This window comes from Nicotiana tomentosiformis, chromosome 4, assembly GCF_000390325.3.
Source record: "Nicotiana tomentosiformis chromosome 4, ASM39032v3, whole genome shotgun sequence".
Lineage (NCBI taxonomy): Eukaryota > Viridiplantae > Streptophyta > Magnoliopsida > Solanales > Solanaceae > Nicotiana > Nicotiana tomentosiformis.
Genome location: NC_090815.1, coordinates 98,333,859 through 98,353,891, shown reverse-complemented (window position 1 = coordinate 98,353,891; position 20,033 = coordinate 98,333,859). Strand labels below are relative to the sequence as shown.

Sequence of the window (20,033 nt, the reverse complement as noted above, 5' to 3'; positions counted from 1 at the left end):
GGCCCATGATATAGTCATGGGGTGGTGGGGGTGGGTGGGAGGGGAAGATGACTTTAATTACTAGTCTTGACCATGTTAAATCAAATAAAACAGTACCTAAAGCAGGGGTAAAAAATGTAGCTTTCTTATCCAAGATGTTTGTGATATACTTGAACATTTTTAATGTTACCGTTTAGTTGAAAAAGATATATGGATGGATTTCGTCAATGTATTTTTTCCATCATTGTTCCAGTTATTATTATTGGGGAACTTGTTGAGTTGTCTAAAAATGACGTAACCTCATAAGCCAGCTGGTTAACTACTGTATACAAAATCTAAAAATTGATCAAGTATCTCAGTGATTCTCAATGAAAATAGCGTAAGTGAATTTTTGTGAAAAAATGAAAGGATTTAATAGTATTATTGTAGATGGATGAAGGCTGCCCACCAAGTCTGATGAATTTTGAATGAGAATGCGGTCGAAGAATTTCAGTAACATATGATTTTTCTGAACTGTTCATTCTTGACTTAAAAATTAAGTGGATGCTAAAGAAAATAGGACTAATATTAACAGCCAACGGCAGGAAAGTTCTAAGTCGACCAATTTACACTTAAAATGGGTTGGGAGACATTTTGCAAAGAGAAATATATAAATTTAGTCGCTCCCAAATATATAATAGTCAATATATATATATATATTGTTTATATGTACATATTTTATACGCTTTTTAACTAGCGAATATCATTAGTTTCGATTGACAAGCCAATTTTATATTTTGCCCTTTAGTCATTGCAGCCCACATACGTGTAGATTGGGATGCACCGGGGAAGTGCACAGATATCCACTAATTAGAGATGTCTTTATTTTTTAGCCACTGTTTTAAATGTATTTACTCTCTAACCAGTGCTTAATACATTTTTACCCGTCCGGACAAAAATACCCATATACTAGACATGAGTGCTGTGTAAATATTAAGGATATAGTGTCCTTAACTTCATGAGTGTTGTGTAAATATTAAGGACAAAGTATTCTGTATTTGCAACTTCTGTTAAACTTTAGGACATCATGTCCTTAACTTCATATGTGCAGTGTAAATATTAAGGACATGATGTCCTTAACTTCATGAGTGTTGTGTAAATATTAAGGACAAAGTGTCCTGTATTTGCAACTTCTATTGTTAAACCTTAGGACATCATGTCCTTAACTTCATATGTGCAGTAAATATTAAGGATATGGTGTCCTTAACTTCATGAGTGTTGTGTAAATATTAAGGACAAAGTGTCCTGTATTTGCAACTTCTATTGTTAAACTTTAGGACATAATGTCCTTAACTTCATATGTGGAGTGCAAATATTAAGGATATGGTGTCCTTAACTTCATGAGTGTTGTGTAAATATTAAGGACAAAGTGTCCTGTATTTGCAACTTCTATTGTTAAACTTTAGGACATAATGTCCTTAACTTCATATGTGGAGTGTAAATGTTAAGGACATAATATCCTTAACTTGTATTTGCACCTTCTGTTGTTAAACTTTAGGACGTCATGTCCTTAACTTCATATGTGTAGTATAAATGTTAAGAACATGATGTCCTTAACTTCATGTGTGCATTGTAAATGTTAAGGAAATAGTATCCTTAACTTTATGAGTACTGTGTAAATATTAAGGACATGGTGTCCTTAACGTAAATATTAAAGACATGGTTTGTCCTTAGTATTTACACAATACTCATGAAAAAAGGGTAAAAATAACTTTTCGTATCAATTTTAATAGAGTAGTGGCTATTTTTGCTCAACATTAAAAATACTGACTAAAAAGTAAATACCAATTAAAAAAATGGCTATACCACGCCAAATTACTTCGTTAGAATTGCAGATTACCAAGAGCCGAAGTGACAATGGACTTCTAAAGTAAAGAAAGACAGATTAAGATATGTACTCTGGAAAACAAGTTACCTTGAGGGATTAAAAGCTTCAAAGTTCTCTAAAACATCAAATGAAAGGTAATAGAAAAGCATATTAAGTAACTCTCCCTCTCAAGTTAAAACTAAACTCAGATGCTTCAAAGTGATCACAAAACTTCGATCACTTCTTCCTTTTCTTTGGGGGCTGGATTGTCTCTTCTTCTTCATCCTCTTCTTCTTCATCTTCTGGCTCCTCCTCTACAACTTCTTCTTCGTCTGGTCCTTCTCCATCGTCGTCGTCATCGTCATCATTATCATTATCATCGTCGTCATCATTGTTGTCGTCATCATCATGACCTTCACCATCACCTTCTTCATCTTCTGCATCTCCATTTTCTTCACCTTCTTCATCATTGCTCTTCTTGGCATTGCCATTGGTTTTGTTGGGATTGTTTTCATGAACCCCTTCATCAGAAAATTGATCATCTTCACCATCCTCAAATTCACCATCCCCATTCTCAACATTGTTGTCTCCATCTCCACCTTCCTCAGCAGCATCAACTACTTTGTGCCCATCATTTCTACTTTGATCTCCCTTGACTTTGGTCTCAATTGCCACCAGCGGCACAGCAACATCCTGGAATTACTTAAAGACAGTCATCTTACATGACTATTCTAGGAATACTACAAAGTGAAGAAATGGATTGCCTGTCAATCTCATGACATAACACAGATAGATAGCCGGTCAGGTTCACTGTTTACTTTTTCTAGCCAGTGTACATAGATTATACACAGTTATACATATATTATACATGAATTATACATATATTATAAATCCGCCGGTTATTTTTAGTTTAGGAAATTAGGTGAACGGCTACTTTGGTTAATTCTTCAACATAAAATGAGCCCATAATGTATACGACTAAAATTTTAGGGCCCATTATAATAGAAGGGGCAATTTCTGTCCAAGTCCATTAAGCCCGTTGGTCCAGTTCAGAGTGGACAACCTCGTAGTACAATTTACAGCCGAAGTATGAAATGCTAGTTAATGTGAGGCCAGTCAAATTTATAAACATAAAATTAATCATATCTTGATAGCATATTCGGATATAATACTTATTCTCTTAAGAAAGAGTCAACCTAGAAAAAGCATGTTTTTTCAATTCGTTTGAAAACAATATTTTACTCAACATGTTTCTTTTTATTTAAAATAAAGCTCACTTGGCTTTTTCCAGGATTACAAAAATCTCATCCAGAATTGTTTATTCCCCAAATATACCAATTTAGTAATTAAAAACTTTATTAGTCCACTGTGAAGAGGCAGTTGTTGCAGCATCTATTCTGCAAAACTAACATAATTGGCCAGTGGCAGAATATATAATTCTTAGTGGGGCCCTGCTGTATCAACTAATCCGGAACCCAAAATGGCATATAATCCAAATTAACGTTCTGTTTCAGTTCCGACACTGAAAACCAGTACCCTACAGGCGCACGTTAGTAACTTCACAACATTAAAAAGAGTACGAGAAAATAAATGCTACTTCCTCCTCATATTTTCACTCTAAAAAAAAAAAAAAACTATTTCTTACACCATAACTCCTCTTTTAGATATTTTGCACCCTTCTCTTTAGTTTCTGAAATTTTACTTATTGAGAATAAAATTTCTACAGCTAAATTATTTTGTTGAGGGGTTAATCCAAAACAAAAAAGAAAAGAAAAAAAAAAGCAAAACCATTAGATTTCTGAGAGAGAAAACCTCCTAATTCCACAAAATGAAATATTTTGGAAGCACACGACCAATGAACATTCAGATACTTGTATTGTAAGATAAAAAAAGAACAGATAGATAGAGAGCACAGGAAATACTTATTCACTGATCAGATAAATGTGTATTTTGTTATTTTATGCACTCTCTCGTCAACTTTAATTGATTTTTGACTATTTTTACATATATTAAAAAATTTATCTTTTAACATTAATTAATAATAAAATTGACCATATTAACCTTAATTTGTTTATTAAAAATACAACAAATACTCCTAAGCTCTTTACTCCGGTGACAACTTTTTAAAAAAAGTTAAAAAATCAAATATTGCTTAGACCGGAGAGTATACACAATTTGTAATTACTTAACCACCATTAATTAATAAGTTTTTGTATTTCGATTCACACCTGATTATGGTAAAGTAAGATAATATTATTAGCATATAAAAACACAGGGTGTAAGTTTTTTCCAGGTTAAAATTGCAAGGAATTAACACAAGTCGAACTGCTAATTTTAGCTGGAGTAGTAACCTGGGTGGAGGCTAAAAGTGTGGGTAGAGCGCACGTTAGCAGAGTGTTGGTAAGCATGACCTCCATTTGTACGGCACTTGTACTTTTCTTTCCACACCTGCCAATCATATAAGACTTGACCGTTCAGATAAATATCTTTCACAATTAAAAAAGCCATATACCAATACTAATGATGAAATTTTTGAGATGAAAATCGTAAACATAACATACCCAGAAATATACTAAGGTTTTGAACTGCTAAGAGAACATTCAAAAAACGAGGATTGAGTAAAATGAAGCATATTAATTATGTGTACTTGATGTAAAATGGAAGTCATACAACTCTAAACTTGAGATCTACGAAGAAAATTCGAAGAAAAAAATTCAAAGACAAAAAGAGAAACCTACTTTCTTCTGCAAACAAAAGAAGCTTTCAAGTAAAACTGTAAAAGAAAATGGGGAATTCCGGCGAGAAAAAAAAGTATAGTTGTTGAATACTGCAGAATTTATTTTCTCGGAAAGTAAAACCAGTGAGAAAATTGTTACCTGAAAGATGTGTGAGAAAGAGAGAGAAAGTGGTATTTGCAAAGAGAGTTATAGGCAAAGGTTTGATTAAAGGGAGAAAATAAGGAACCAGAATCTAATGCTTTGTTCCTACTACTGCAAATGCAAATGGAGCCACCCCTTGGTCCCTCTTCTCTACCCATTACTTTTAGGATAATTTTACATTGGTCCCTGAGCTATCTTTTAATTGTAGTTGTATCCCTCGGACATTTTATTCAAGTTTAAATATTGAAATTTGAAGTACGGATTATATTATATGGGTTTGTTGAAGATAGGTAAAATTTTTTGTATCCACTATGGTATTATTTTGACCCAAAAGAAAAGGACAGCAGGTGCACTTCGGAGAAGGACCGGATCCTAAGGGTCTATTGTACGCAGTCTTACTCTACATTTTTGTAAGAGATTGTTTCCACGGCTCTTAAATACTAGTACTACTTTATGTTATATGTATGATTACTTTGACCCAGACCACGTTAATAAATACTACTAGTACTACTGTATGTTATTAAGGGTGCTTTGATATTAAGAGAACTCAAAAGGGTTAATCATCGGGATGACCCCAATATGCCGAGCTCCCCAAGACTAAAGCTCTTTTAATTTGTACATGAATTTAATTTATATACATTAATAACAAAAGTAATTTTCTTACACTATCAAGTTATTTAAAAGTCAATTCTATAGTACATAAAAATTGGTCATACCCCTAAAGTAGCTAGGTAAATAAATATGACTTGTTAACGTGAAAAATAAGATAAATAATCGTCTAATAATTAATAATTCAAAAAGTCTTTGTACTATCCCTACATATATAAACACATCTATTTCCATTCTAAGAAAACGTATGGATAGATAATTGTGATGATGTATGCCCTCTCAGTTGCCTTGAAATCATTATGGATAACTCTTTAAACTAACTTGGTCCATACACTACACCCCTTTAACTCAACTTCATTTAACATTTAAACCTGTGAAAAAGAGATTATTCATTCCCTTTAGATAAATTATGCTACGGTAGAAAGAAGAAGAAAAATGGTTGGAAAGAAAGATAAGAAAAAGCGAAGATAGAAAATTCAAAAATTTGAAGATAATGGGTATTTGAAAAATAGATAGTGTTAAACATTTGGATTCACGCAAACATAGTGGAGCGAGGTAAATAGCACGGGTTAGCCAGTTTTCAGACTGATAATTGAAAAATAGTCAGCGTTTGCAAAGTCATTGAAAAATAGCCACTACGGAAAGTTCTAGCATAATATGCTGGATTATGGAGCCCCTGCATATAAACTTCCGGCAAATTATGTTGGAACTCCAGCACATGAAAAGTTCCAGCATAATATGCGAAATTATGGAGCTCCTGCGTACAAACTTCCAGTATATTATATTGAAACTCCAGCACATTATGCTGGAATCTCATATGTCAAAAATTCGAACTCCGGCATATTATGCTAGAATTTTTCCGAATTTTTAAGGGTGTTTTTGTTCAGATTTTATCATTATATGAAAAAATGGCTAAGTTTTTATCACTTTTAAAACTGTGACTATTTTTCAATTACCAGCGCAAAATCGAATTATTTCTAATTTTTCCCCAATGAGGAGGATAGTGGATTTTGAAGTAAATTTTGGACTTACTACTTATTTCCCACTGGGAGATCCAATAGTGGGTTGGCCCATCGTTTTTACCTTTTCATTTAATTTGAAGCCCCAACTATGCATAAAAACTTCACTTTGTGAACCCCCTCACAAAAGGGAAAAAAATAAAGAATAAAGAACCAGAAAGATAGAGTGGTGGGAGAGAGAAAAGACAAATATTATAGCTTGAGAGCAAAAATAGCAGCCTCTCCATGGTTGGGTTATCGGTCTTATGGCTGAAAAAAATAATGAAGAGTTAATCCAAATAGCCGCACACTCAATCTTTTAAATTAAATATAACTAGTGAATATATATATATATATATAATTTGTATATAATTTATTGATACCGTCTAAAAAAAGTAAACAATGAATCTGACTTGCTATTGGTGTAAAGATCCCAAAAATCATTAAAGTAGTCCAAGTGAAGCTCCTTTGGTACAAGAAAGCATTTTTTCTATTATGTCTTCGGTTCCATTTTGGTAGTAATTTCTTTTTCTAATTGTAAGGATAAGAAATTGAAAGAAAACAAGACCCCTTAGATATATTCCTTTCTTTTACGATACTATGTTGTTTTAAAATCATAAATAATTAAAACGATACGAACCAAAGATCACTATTTTTCCAGACCGAATATTATGTAAAATTGGTAGTGTTGGGCAGTGATAGATGCAGCTCTTAGACAAATACATAAAAGCTGGCCAACTCAGATCAAATTACAATTGAGAGGGATGATGTATAAGGATAAAAATAAAAGAAATATGATTTATAAAATCAAAAATAGAAAGGCTTTGCCCTTTGGTGTGAAAATTGAGACTCAGAAGGTAGCTGAGCTGGTTCTCCTGAGTTGGTATCTAGGCTCAGAATTAGCTACATTTGAGCACATAAGTTTCTCCAAGTCCTGTTAACAACAATAGATAATAGTCAGTCAAGGTATTTCCTTCAGCATAACGAAATAGAGTTATTGTGCATTGATAGTATAAAACTATTTAAGCAAGATTTATTTATAGTCACTCGGGCCAAACTTATAATATTTGATAGCCTAAAATTACAATATATATTTTATAGTACAAAAGTAATTTTAGTGGCTAGTCCAAAAATCAGATCTGCAAAGACAGATCGCGGAAAAGAGAGGCGACAATGCCATGGCTGCAAAATCACCGATTGCATCCAAAGTAAAAACCTTTGAATCGCCGACCGTCTGGTGATTTGCCAGGCCAAGATACGGGTCAGATAGTCTCTATGCCCGATCCAGTTAACCCAGAATCCGGATAAAATATCATCACTGCCTCAATTGTTATGTAGCAAAAAAGAGGAACTAAAATCACAGAAACAGAGACAGAGAAAGAGAGATATGGATGTTGTTGTTGATTGATGCTGAAGAAATGACTGTATAGTAGTGCGTATTTTTAGGAATTCAAGGACTATTGATTTTGTTTTAAAAGTGGAAAAGAAAAATTATTGGCTAAACATAGAGGGGCAACCACTCTTTGAATAAAAATCCCAAGCTCTCTATTATGCCTCATTTTTTTCTGGGCTAACATTTTTTGCTGGAAAAATCCTTTGGTTTTCACCAAATAAATTTTCACATATATGTCATTAGTTGATTTTGAAGGGAATCATAATTTCAGGCCCACCATTAGTATATATTTACATGGATATTTATGTATTTTTTCGGTAAAAATAGATTGTCACTATACAAAAAATATACAAAATAGACTGTCACTATACAAAAATATATTAAATAGACTACCACTATACAATTTATATACAATAGACTGTCACTATACAAAATAGATTGTCACTATATAAAATATATACAAAATAGACTGTCACTATACAACAAATATACAAAATAGGCTGTCACTATTCAAATAATATACAAATTAGACATTTCAGGCTATTAGATATAATATGTTTGGGCAGGAGGGCCATTTTAAGTCATAGGGCAAAAACTGGGCTATTAAAATTTTGAGGGGCTATAGATGGTAGTTTTCTCAAAACTATTTAAGCAATTAGATTACGTAAAATAATTAGAGATCTTTGCAGAAATAGCCGGCTGGATCCACTGTTTACTTTTTCTAATCAATATACATAAATTATACATTAATCTATACACGTATTATGCATGAATTATACATATATTAATATTTATAGCCTATTTTAGTTTAAATAATTAGGTAGGTGGCTATTTAGATTAATTCTACAAATAATTATATGTAACTTTATTTAATAAGGATTTAACTTATATATTTAGGTAGAGAAAATACTTTTTACACTATTCCTGAATTTTAAGGTAATAATTTTGAAGATTCAAAACTAAAAATAATGGTATCTGCTAGCAACAACAAAATGGAGGCAGTCACTTAATATAGATTGATCCAAAATATGATTCAAATTCAATATAATATCCACGACTACATAAGAAATGTACTGAAGAGATTCTTTTAGTGGATAGATCCGATCACGACTTTGAAAACGGAATTCAAATGGATCAAATAGGAAATAATACTCTGCATAGAACTACAACAAGATATACTATCAACAATTTGAAAAAAAGTTTTATCTGTAGTTATTTTATAAGAACCTTACGTAAATATTTTCTAAATCGTCAATATATAATAACTTAAATTCATTAATTAAACATTAATTGAATATTAACATGTTATAATGGTTAAATTATATTGATGTATAATTTTTTTTACATTATTATTCTATGAGATCTTTAAACAATTAGCCGGTCATATTTACTGTTTACTTTTTTTAGTCAAATACATAGATTATACATTAATTATATACGATTATACACATATAATACATGAACTATGCATATATTATACCTCCACCGGCTATTTTTAATTTAATCGGTTGGATGGATGGCTATTTGAGTTAATTCTTCTTATTTTCTATTTAATTTAAATCCAACAACATAGAGATAAAAGCTACTGCTATCATAAATGTTCGACTTTCTTTTCGGTTTTTTGGTTTTATTTTGCCATGCAATCTTGTAGTTCAAAAGCTCATTACTTCATTATAAAACAGTCAGAACGGGAGGCTGCCTCTAGAATATATTCTCTAGCCTTTACAACGGAACTTTTAAAGATGCAAATTGCTTTTACTCTTTACAAGATTATACTTCGCTAGTTATTTTCATTCTTTAATAAAAGCATAGATCCCTTTACCCAAGTACCCAACACATGGGAAATAGATAAAAGAAGTTAAGCACAAAACATTAAACTAAATATTCGATTCCATATTTATACCTAAAAACACTAGTTTAGCAAATAAACTAGTAAAGTCCGAGAAAATTTGAGTGTGTCACCTTTTGCTTTTTCAGCCAATTGTTAGTGTTCCTCAACTCTAACACCTCTTGCTCCAATTGTTTTGTGTAAGCCTGGAATTCCAAAAGGAAGATACTAGAAGAATAAATTGGTCATTATTCGAGAAACAATAAGTCAATAACAACAGTATCTAAATTGATCAGTTTTACGTTGGCTGTCAACCTATCACAATCCTCTTTTTTTATCCGGACTTAGGACTGGCAATACGATCAAAGCTCACACAGACAGAATATTCAAGAATGCGAATAAAGTAGCTAGCTAGAAATTCACTTCTCTACCTGTTTCCTTGCTCTTGACCTAGCAGCTGATTCTCTATTCTTGATCATCCTTCTCTGCCTTCTTTCAATATTTTTCTCCATCTTCTCATTCGCGAAAGTCCTCTTCCTTTCTCCACTTAAATAACAGTCATTCGACGTTGTTACTGTTGTCATTGCCATATTTGTTGTTTTCTCTGAATAATTATTAACAACATCCATAGACTGATGATTCTCAAAACCAATATCTGAATAACATTGGATAGGCATTGGCATCATCATATCATTAATCTGTTGATAGAATTTAGGTTCCATTTGGGGCTGATCATCAAACTTATTCCTATTCTTTATGACATTGGCACGTATCAAGAAATCCTCAAGACCAAGAGTACTACTCAGTTGTGGCTGAAGAGAGTAATGCTTTATTTCTTGATTATGGTTTTCATCAACAGTACTACTCTTGTTACACAATGTACCATGATTCGTATTTTCAAGAAACATGGAATTTGAAGATGGATTTTGCATGAATTGCAAACCTTCTTCACCAGACATCACATTCTTAGCTAATTCATCTAAATTCATATTATTTCAAAGGTTTTACCTGAGATTTTTGTTACAGCCTTGTCAATTTGAAAAATGACACACTCTTCAATTTAGGCGATGATGATGACACCATATCTCTTTACAAGAGAAGAAAAGAAACAAACAACAAATCAATCAAAAAGTTTGTTCGTCATTTAAAAAATCTACTTATTCCAAGATTATCAAAATTGCTAAATCAGAAATGCAAAAGGGAATTATTTCTTTTTATATTCTGAAGTAACATTTTTTTTTCTTTGGTAAGGGGGTCTACTAGTTATGATTTATCCCAATAATGTAGGAGGGAAATCAGGTTTTGCTGTTGCTAAGGGAAGTGAATGACTTGAACTCTTTTACTCTTGGCTTAATTATATTATTGTAAGCAGAACACCATTTTCTAATATATTTATGGCATCTTTGAGGATATCATCTTACTACAATTCTATAATTAGAGACGGTTTGGTTACTGGAATAAGCAGATTTAATCACTGAATCAAATTTTATTTTATTTTATTTTATGGGGGATAAAATGTGAATTAAGAATATTAATATTTCATTATACATGCACTAAAGCTAAAAAATAACAAGAATGCCTAACACTCTTCAGATGTATATCTTCTTTTTTCATTGATATCTAAAGAGTTAATACCCTAAAATGTAAAATCCTCCTAAACTATTATGTTTTTGTCAGTTTCCTATTTAAACTATTCGGTATCCTCAAAACCCTCTAAACTATGTTGCCCTTCATATTAAAAACCCCCCATTACATTCTTAGAGGTGCGTCTAGTACATGCTCCTAATTATCTAAAAAAAGGTGCCATGTAACAAGACACGTGGCTATTTAACTCAGCCTAAAACCCGTCTAAACTATTATTTTTTTGTTAGTTACCTACTTAAATTATCTGGTATCCTCTCCCCCTGTCCTCAAAGCCCCCCGAACTATATTCCCCTATATATTAAAATCTCATGTTGGACTTTTAAAGGTATGTTTGTCTAACTATATTAACTTATGATTTGTACAAAATCTTTTATATAGTTTATTCATGTTGTATTACTCTCGGATGATTGATTAATTTTAGGAGTTTTGGCCAAAATAGTATCTCATATACTGTGTTAATTTAGATTTAATTGTGATTGTGCTTTATGCTAATTAATTCCAATTGAATAAGTCCTTATTTATATTGACTTTGTAGCACAATAAAAATATAAATTTAGGCATATAGTGTTGCATTTATTAAGAATCATCTTATATTATATAAAAAAGATTACACACAATAAAATTTCGCAAATAAAGAATAACTGGCCAACAATTACATTTGCTAATTCCAGATTACATAAAGAAGGTTCAAGCGATTCAACTTTATTCTCTGCAAGGTGTTGAGTTTAATAAGAAGATTTACATTGGTATTTTTTCAACAATATGTGTAAGACGTGAAAGAAGTCTAAAACAAGAAAGAGAATAAATCATTTCAGAGGAAACAAGAGAGGAAGAATTTTTTCCAGAGGAAACGACATATGGAAAACTGAAGAAAAAAGGTTAAAAAATGAAGAAAAATGTAAAAAATAAAGAAGAAAGGTAATAAAAAAAGGGAGAATGGTGAAAAATAAAGAAGAAAGGTGGATATAACTGAAATAAAGAGAATATTTATTAAAAAAATAAATGTGAAAAAGGGTTAGGCTAATTATGCATTATTTTCTGTCATATGAGCCATTTTAATAGTCTTTTTCAGCTGTCACACGCTCTCAAGTGAGTGTTTACACACGTTATGCCAGGTCAGCAATGAGGAAGTGTTAATATAAAGGACAATATAGTTCAGGGGAATTTTGGGAACACCGAATAATTTAAATAGAAAACCGATAAAAATATAATAGTTTAAGGGGGTTTTAGAGTATTGACTCATATCTAAAAGGAAATTATCTTATTTAGAGTTTTAGATTGTTTGGGCTATTACATGGGAGTTTTGGGCTGTGATGTTCTGTACCATCCTGAAATTTTTCTCTGCAATGTGTCAAAATCCATTTCCTTAATTCAACATTTTGGGCTTGATAGAACTGTTTCTTCCTTCAGAATTATGGGCGTGGTTTTGATACCAACATACTAATAGTCTATTTGGTCAAATTTCTAAACTTAGCTTATTTTGAGAATTTTTTTTATTCAAAAGCGCTTTTCAAAAAATTATTTTGAGTAAGACTACTTAATTTAAAAAGCACTTTTGAGCAGCAATTAGTGTTTAACCAAACTTTTAAAAAGTACTTCTAAGTAAATTTTTCTCAAAAGTACTTTTGGGAGAAACTACTTTTTTTTTTTTTACTTCTCAAGATCTTTTTATGCTTCTACTCAAAAACACATTTTTTTTCTTCTAAAAGTTTGGTCAAATTACACCTTAACTTTGAAAAAAGGGATCTTTACACAAATAGCCGTGTGGATTCACTGTTTACCTTTTCTAGCCGATATACATAGATTATACAATGATTATACTCAATTATGCATATATTCTACATGGATTATATATATATTAGACATCTGCCGACTATTTTAGTTTAAGTGGTTGAATGAGCGACTATTCAGGTTACACTTTTAGCCAAAAAAGAAATAATTTTGGCGTAGAAAAAACTTTGGGCAAACAGGCTATAATACTATCAACAATATTGTTTGGATTTCGATATTATAGAACAATAGGAACTTCGACAATGATAAAATTAGCATAGTGCTACACATCATCCTTTCCTTCCATGGTATGTAAGGGTAATTTCTTCGCCTTCATAAGAAAATTGATTTACTTTAATTCGTGTCAATATTGTTGGACTCTTAAAAGTAAGAAGAAAAATTATGAGGGAATATTGTATAATGTTGCTCGCATTAACTTTTTGGTCAAAGTAGGAAAAGCTTGAGCGCAAAAGATTGACATTTAATCCTTTGCTTGTCCCTAGTCTTGCTTCTAACTTCGTAGCATTTTACCAAACCAAGCTACACTTTTCACTTTCTTATCCCCTTGTCTCACTAGAAATGATAAAGGAAAAGATGAAGCTAAGCTGTGTAAAAAGAAAGGCAATACCAAAAAGACAAAACATTATGTACCAAAATAGAAAGATATCAATATGGGCACAACCATTTTAACAAAGCTCTGCTAGCTTTCTCTTTTGCTTTTGGATTCTACAGATTGATCAGCCGTAAGCAAAATCAAATCATGTCTCAAATTATTGAAGTGCGTGTCTAGTGATTTCACCTTTATATCGTTTAGTAGGAGTATTATATATAATTATTTTATGTTTAAGTTACGTGTGAAATTATAAGTTATAGTTCATGATGGATGCAAATTTTTGATCATGGATAGCTAGGTACGCATTTTATTATATTTGTGACCACTCTGATTTGGTTTAATAGACCTTAATGATTTCTCCTCCGGCCTACGTTATTCATAAGCCCAAACGTATGTCTATCATGTGAACTTATAATATATCTTATAAAGACTTTTATTGTCCTCTCTCGTTCGGATATGAGATTCATCTAAGGTGACATATGCATTCTTTCTCAGAAGTTTGCCAGCTTAAAATTCTGTCAGTCATGCTTGGCCTATCCTAGTCGGTTCGCTTCCATCATGAGCGTCACAAACTAAAAAAAAATAAAAAAAAAATTATATATATATATATATATATATATATATATATATATGCACGCGCGCTCTCTCTTTATATATATATTATAAAATTTGTAATTATTATTATTACTTATATTACTACTATATAGAAGAGGGAATAAGCAGGCAGCATGGCAACATGCCTGCTTGGTATTACGAGGGTATTAAGGTCATTCCGATTGAAATGGAGTAATATGGTTGGTCAAAAATGAACCTTACTGTAGCTGCTATATCAACTTTTGAGTTGCCTAGACTAAATTGCCATTTGCTTATGTCATTGTTCATCACTCTTAGCTAGCATTTGGCCATAAATTTCTAAATTTGTTTTGAAAAATCTGATTTGGGTGAAATTTGGTTTGAAGATGAAAATGTGTTTGGATATCAGTTTTCAAAACATATTTTCCAAATTTATTTTGGAAAAACATGAAACATGACTTATACCCACAAGTTCTAAAAACTATCACAAATACCCAACAATACTATTATCAATAACATTCATTATATTATCGCAAACCATAGTCCTGAACATAAATAAATTTGATACAAAATTATCATTTTTATAATGAACTACATGATACACTATCAGGTGACCGAGAAGACGAAGCAACATTGTTATAAAATAATAAATGGTGGGCTCTTTTATAAAATATAAAAGTTTGGGATAATTTTAAAAAAATATAATAGTGATATTTTGGCCCAAAACCAGCTATTGAGTTAGTTTTGGGATTTGAAATTTGGAATTTGGGATTTTACCAAAATATAGACTAAATTTATGGCCAAATATGTATTTGACAAATAAAACTAAAATTTATTTTGATAAAATTTATGGCCAACGGTCCTTAATCTTAAGATATGCATAGCTTTGGAAATTAACGTGGGCCCATCTGACTACTTATTCAACATACTATCATTTTAACGTTGATTCTTCCATGCCTGTATTACTATTTCCAACACGTGGCCCTCTTTCCTTGACCAGATATTCCAATTCTACCGTCTCTTTGATATGGAGTAATTAATACACAGAGAAAGCTTCCCCATGAAATTCTTGAAGGATGTGTTTTCACTTTTCAACTTTTCAACTTTTCACTTCTTTGCTTTTTTTTTTTCTTCTCTTGTACAAAATTTTAACATTAACATTATTTTATTTAAAATTAAAATCTACAACTAACAACAAAACACGATTCACACAGAGGTGTTATTATTTGATATTCTAAAAGACCTAATATGAATTGGAATTAATATCCTTGGTATTAAACATTTAATAGGAAGTACTTTATAATTGTATAATTATTTTTCTAACCAAAAGCAATAAATTACAAATCAATAATCATGATATAATACTCATTGCCCGACGGGAATACTAGGAGGTAAATATGTCATCTTAAAAGTGTGTAAACCTTTTTATCTTAATTTTCTGTTTGATAATATAAATTATCTCATTTCATTTCAAAATAAATGCTTGTGATTATACTTGGTGCAAAGTTCGTAATATTATTGCAGGTATTGTCTTTTCTAGTATGACAGACTCTATTAATAGTATCGGGATAATACTTCTAATTTGTACTTCAAATATTTTTTTAATAAAATAGGAGAGAGCTGACTATAACAAAAACTTTAAGAACATTTAAATTATACTAATATAAATATTTAAATTATGCTAATAACTTTATAAAAATAGAGGAAAACTTCAAGAAGCTTTATAGAAGAGTTAACCTAACAATGAAGATTTAGTAGGGATCCAGAAGGCACTGACGTAGTTATAAATTTTTTTAAAAAAGGAATAAAATAATTAAAATCTATACCTTCACCCGAGGAATTAAATTAAAGAAGATGAATTCACGTTAAAACTTAGCCCCTCAAACAAATATAAGGGAGCAATATTAAGAAGACAAAGTAATAAAAAAATACTTAGATGTATATCTAGGTATTTAGATGATTAAAATTAAATTATAAAGTTAATAGAAGGAGATTATTACTATATTAAAAATATGAAACAAAAATTAGATAATATGACCGTCATATGTCATATTATCTATATTATGTCATTATCATTCTTTGAAAACTGAAGATACTTATGTTGTTATAGCTAAACATGGATCATATAGTCAAATTTTGTTATACACCCCTTCCCGGAATACATTATCTATGTGGTCTTGATACATTAGTGATTAATATCAACCATATAAAAAAGAAAAAAAATTAAGCATGTATTCTTATTTATAAAATATAATCAAGCAACACTTCGCTCTTTTCAACATATCACATTTAAATGTAGTTCTTTAGAAATAGTCAATATTTTGTTTTTTGTTGAGTACTTTCTTAAGCCTATTGTAAACTAATATTTCATAGAATTAGAGAATATTATATTAAATTATTTAAGTGTATATTAAAAATAATTGTAAACATTAAAGAGTATAAAGATACATTACTAAATTTAAAACAATAGAAGTTTATATCGCATTTGAATTTTTGGTAAAATTTAACAAATTTAAGTTCAATATTGCAGAAACTATCAATATACTAATAAGTTAAAAAAAAATTTACCTTAAGATGAGTAAGTGAAAAAGTTATAAACATAAAGGAACAGAGAAGTTTAAATTACAAATATGCAAAATTTAAAAATTTTAGAGTAGCATTTTCTTTTGATTTGCACAATTAGGCGATTTTCATGTCACTATTTTAAGTTTTTGAATTATATAAATAAGAACTTGCAGACAAAATTTGGATATTTTGGGTCAAAACTTGGCTGCGAGCCCTGACGAATAGTAAACTATTCAGATGAGTAAGACTTGTCATGAGTCCAACGCATCATTAAAGCTCCAATACAAATTATGTCACAACAATTATACACAAATCTAGACGACTTGCACAAAAAAAATTTGTTGTAACGACCCGACTTGTCGTTTTAAGAATTTACGCCTTGTTCAGTGATGTAAGGTCTCGAGCAGCCTCGCAATATGTATTATGACCTGCGTGTGTGGTCGAGTTTGATTTACGGATGATTCGGAGAGATTTGGGACACTTAGTCCCTGAGATGGAAGCTTAATTCTTTGAATTTTTACCGTAGTCGGAACTATGTGAACACGACTTCGGAATAGAGTTTTGTCGGTTCCGTTAGCTCCGTTGGGTGATTTTGGATTTAGGAACGTGTCCGAACTGTGAATCTGAGGTTTGTAGCCAATTTAGGCTTGAAATGGCGAAAGTCAAATTTTTGGGAAGTTTGACTGGGGGGTTGACTTTTTGATATCGGGGTCGGAATGCAATTCCGAGAGTTGGAACAGCTCCGTTATATTATTTGGGACTTGCCTGCAAGATTTGACGTCATTCCGGATTGGTTTGATAGGTTTCGACACGAGTTTTAGAAGTTGGAAGTTTTGGAAGTTCATAATTCGATTCGATGCGCGATTCGTAATTCCGACATTGTTTGATGTGGTTTGAAGCCTCGACTAAGTTTGTATGATGTTTTGGGGCTTGATGGTATGTTTAGTTGAGGTCCCGAGGGGTTCGGGTGTGTTTCGGGGTGGTTTCGGACCAAATTGGAGCTGTTTAGACTGTTGTTGCTGAAGTCTGGTTTCCTTCTTCGCGAATGCGAAGGGAGTCCCGTGTTCGCGAAGAGGAATTTGAGGGACTGATGGTTTGGCCTTCGCGAACGCGAAACTGTGGACACGAACATGAAGAAGGAGCAGGGCAAGCCTTCGTGAACGCGGCCCAAGCAACGCGAACGCGAAGAAGAAAGGAAGATTGGGGCCTGGGGTCGTTTGGCCTTCGCGAACGCGACAAGGAGTTCGCGAACGCGAAGAGGAAATGATGGGGCAGAAACAGTCGGCCTTCGCGAACGCGAAGAAGGCCTATCTGGGCAGAATTAAAAGTCCCAAAACGGGAATTTGAGTTCATAACTCAAAATCAAATTTGGAGCTCGGTAGAAGGCGATTTTTGAAGAGATTCTTGCGTGGGTATTTGGGGTAAGTGATTCTTATCCAGTTTTGATTAATTTTCATGATTATGTCTTTGAATCCATCATTTAATTCAGATTTAATGGAGGAAAAATTAAGATTTTTGTAAAATCTTCCAAAAATAAAAATTTAAGATTTAGAAGTCGAGTTGTTATTGGAATTCGATAAAATTGGTATGGTTGAACTCGTATCGGAATGGGTGTTCGGATTTCATAAAAATTATGTCGGGTTCCGAGATGCGGGTCCCGCGTTGACTTTTGTTAACTTTTTGGAATAAATTTTTAAGTCGACGTATTATTATTCGGAATTGTATTCGACGAATTTTAATAGAGTTATACAATTAATTTGGATAGATTTGAGCTGTCCGGAGGTCAATTCAAGCAAGAAGGCTATTTTGGAATATCGGCCTAACTTCAAAAGGGTAAATGTCTTGCTTAACCTCGAGTGGGGGAATTTCCCCTTAGGCATTGAGTCTTATGTGCAATTTGTGTAATTGAAAACCATGTACGCGAGGTGACAAGTACGTACTTGGGTTATATGTGTAAATTTTATTGAGTTAAAATCTTGAGCATATTGTGTAGTAAATTGGATAATTATCGGTATATATTTAATCATCTATTTATTGTGCCTAAATCCTTGTTGTTGACTCTGTTGTATTATGCCAATTTGATGTGATTATTATTTGATTATTTATGAAATTTCGTGAATTTGCTGGTTTGATAATTATTGGAACTTAATTCCATTTTGGTTTTTTCCTCTACAAATAATTAATTAAATGAGCTTAAGAAGAAGTGTTTATATAATTATCTAAAATTAGATTAATAAAGGTTTGCTTTATGCTGAGTATTTTCTATCTCTGTTGATTGTCTTTGGGGTGTTATATACATTTTTGTGGAGCCTTGGGCTATTTGTTGTGAAATTAATTGATTTGTTATATTTTTGGAATTTGGTTGTGGCCAACTGGCCGGGCAAATTGTGATATAAATTGATTTAATTATGTTGCTGTGATAATTTTCGTGTAAATTATTGTATTGTGTGAATTGTTATTTTGGGGAGATAAGGGTGGCATTTCATCGTTGATATTATGTGGTTATAAGGGTGGCATTTCACTGTTGTGTTTGTTGGAATATTGTCTGGGCGGAGCGATAAGGGTGGCAATAGGAGCGATAAGGGTGGCAATAGGAGCGATAAGGGTGGCTATTGCCAGGGACGATATGTGATGATGTGGGGTTGTGGTGTTGATAATTTTCATGTGATGTTGTGATTTTCTTGTGTTTATTTTTATACTTTGTGCAACTTGTCTTGTTGTTAGTAAATTGATAATAACTGATTTATGTTGAAATTGGGAGCCTGTAACTATTGCCAGGCGGCTTATAAAATGAAATGTGTGCACGAGGTGCCGTGAATTGTGATATGAAATGGAGATATTGGTACGTGAATTGGCCGTGCAGTTGTGATATGAAATGTGGGCACGAGATGCTGTGATAAAATGATAATGATATTTGGCACGTGAATTATCCGTGCAGTTGTGATATGAAATGAGGGCACGAGGTGCCGGGCAAATATGATGATTTAATTATGGGCACGAGGTGCCGTGGAAATATAAAAATGGGATGAGACCCGTATTTACGAAAAATATAAAAATGGGTCGAGACCCGTATTTTGATGATTATGAAATGAGGTATCACATGGTGACTTTTTAATTGAAAGAATTATATTCAAAATATTTATTTGGAAGGATTTTTACTTAGAAAGTATTATATAAAAGAATTGTATTTGAAAGATATTTATTTGATGAAATTGTATTTGAAAAGATTTATTGAAAGAATTATATTTGAAAAATAATTATTTGAGAAAATTATATTTGAAAGAGAGTTATCTAGAAGAAGTATGTGAAAGACATTTATTTGAAGGGCTTGATTTA

General features: G+C 31.9%; 2 protein-coding genes across 5 annotated transcripts; both read right to left on the bottom strand.

Annotated features, from left to right (window-relative positions):
- Positions 1 to 1,911: 1,911 nt before the first annotated feature.
- Positions 1,912 to 4,877, bottom strand: LOC104097474 (protein bfr2-like). Its single transcript, XM_009604035.4, has 3 exons — positions 4,702 to 4,877; positions 4,177 to 4,273; positions 1,912 to 2,518 (listed from the first exon to the last, which is right to left on the bottom strand). Exons 1-3 carry the CDS (start codon positions 4,860 to 4,862, stop codon positions 2,063 to 2,065), a joined length of 714 nt encoding a protein of 237 aa, XP_009602330.1. The 5' UTR covers positions 4,863 to 4,877; the 3' UTR covers positions 1,912 to 2,062.
- A 2,086-nt stretch (positions 4,878 to 6,963) lies between these two features.
- On the bottom strand, positions 6,964 to 10,747 carry LOC104097476 (ABSCISIC ACID-INSENSITIVE 5-like protein 2). 4 transcript variants are annotated; one of them, XM_070200053.1, is made up of 3 exons: positions 9,964 to 10,747; positions 9,667 to 9,760; positions 6,964 to 7,245 (listed from the first exon to the last, which is right to left on the bottom strand). In XM_070200053.1, the coding sequence occupies exons 1-2, from the start codon at positions 10,519 to 10,521 to the stop codon at positions 9,689 to 9,691; spliced, it is 630 nt and encodes a 209-aa protein (XP_070056154.1). In that variant the 5' UTR covers positions 10,522 to 10,747; the 3' UTR covers positions 6,964 to 7,245; positions 9,667 to 9,688. The 4 variants fall into 4 exon arrangements, 2 of the variants coding, with proteins under 2 accessions (XP_070056154.1, XP_009602332.3); XM_009604037.3 differs by having other exon boundaries at positions 9,667 to 9,738; positions 9,964 to 10,737; XR_011415534.1 differs by lacking the exons at positions 9,667 to 9,760; positions 9,964 to 10,747 and adding an exon at positions 7,506 to 7,925.
- Between the last annotated feature and the right edge of the window lie 9,286 nt (positions 10,748 to 20,033).

Bases quoted from the DNA above. Each gene is read 5' to 3' on its own strand.
- LOC104097476 (XM_009604037.3), bottom strand. From the start codon at position 10,521: ATGAATTTAGATGAATTAGCTAAGAATGTGATGTCTGGTGAAGAAGGT. The intron at 9,739-9,963 runs GTAGAGAAGTGA...TTGGAATTCCAG, and splicing joins GGTCAAGAGCAAGGAAACAG to GCTTACACAAAACAATTGGA. The intron at 7,246-9,666 runs GTGACACACTCA...TGTTGTTAACAG, and splicing joins ATTGGCTGAAAAAGCAAAAG to GACTTGGAGAAACTTATGTG.
- LOC104097474 (XM_009604035.4), bottom strand. From the start codon at position 4,862: ATGGGTAGAGAAGAGGGACCAAGGGGTGGCTCCATTTGCATTTGCAGT. The intron at 4,274-4,701 runs GTAACAATTTTC...TATGATTGGCAG, and splicing joins CTTTCTCACACATCTTTCAG to GTGTGGAAAGAAAAGTACAA. The intron at 2,519-4,176 runs GTTACTACTCCA...AAGTAATTCCAG, and splicing joins CACTTTTAGCCTCCACCCAG to GATGTTGCTGTGCCGCTGGT.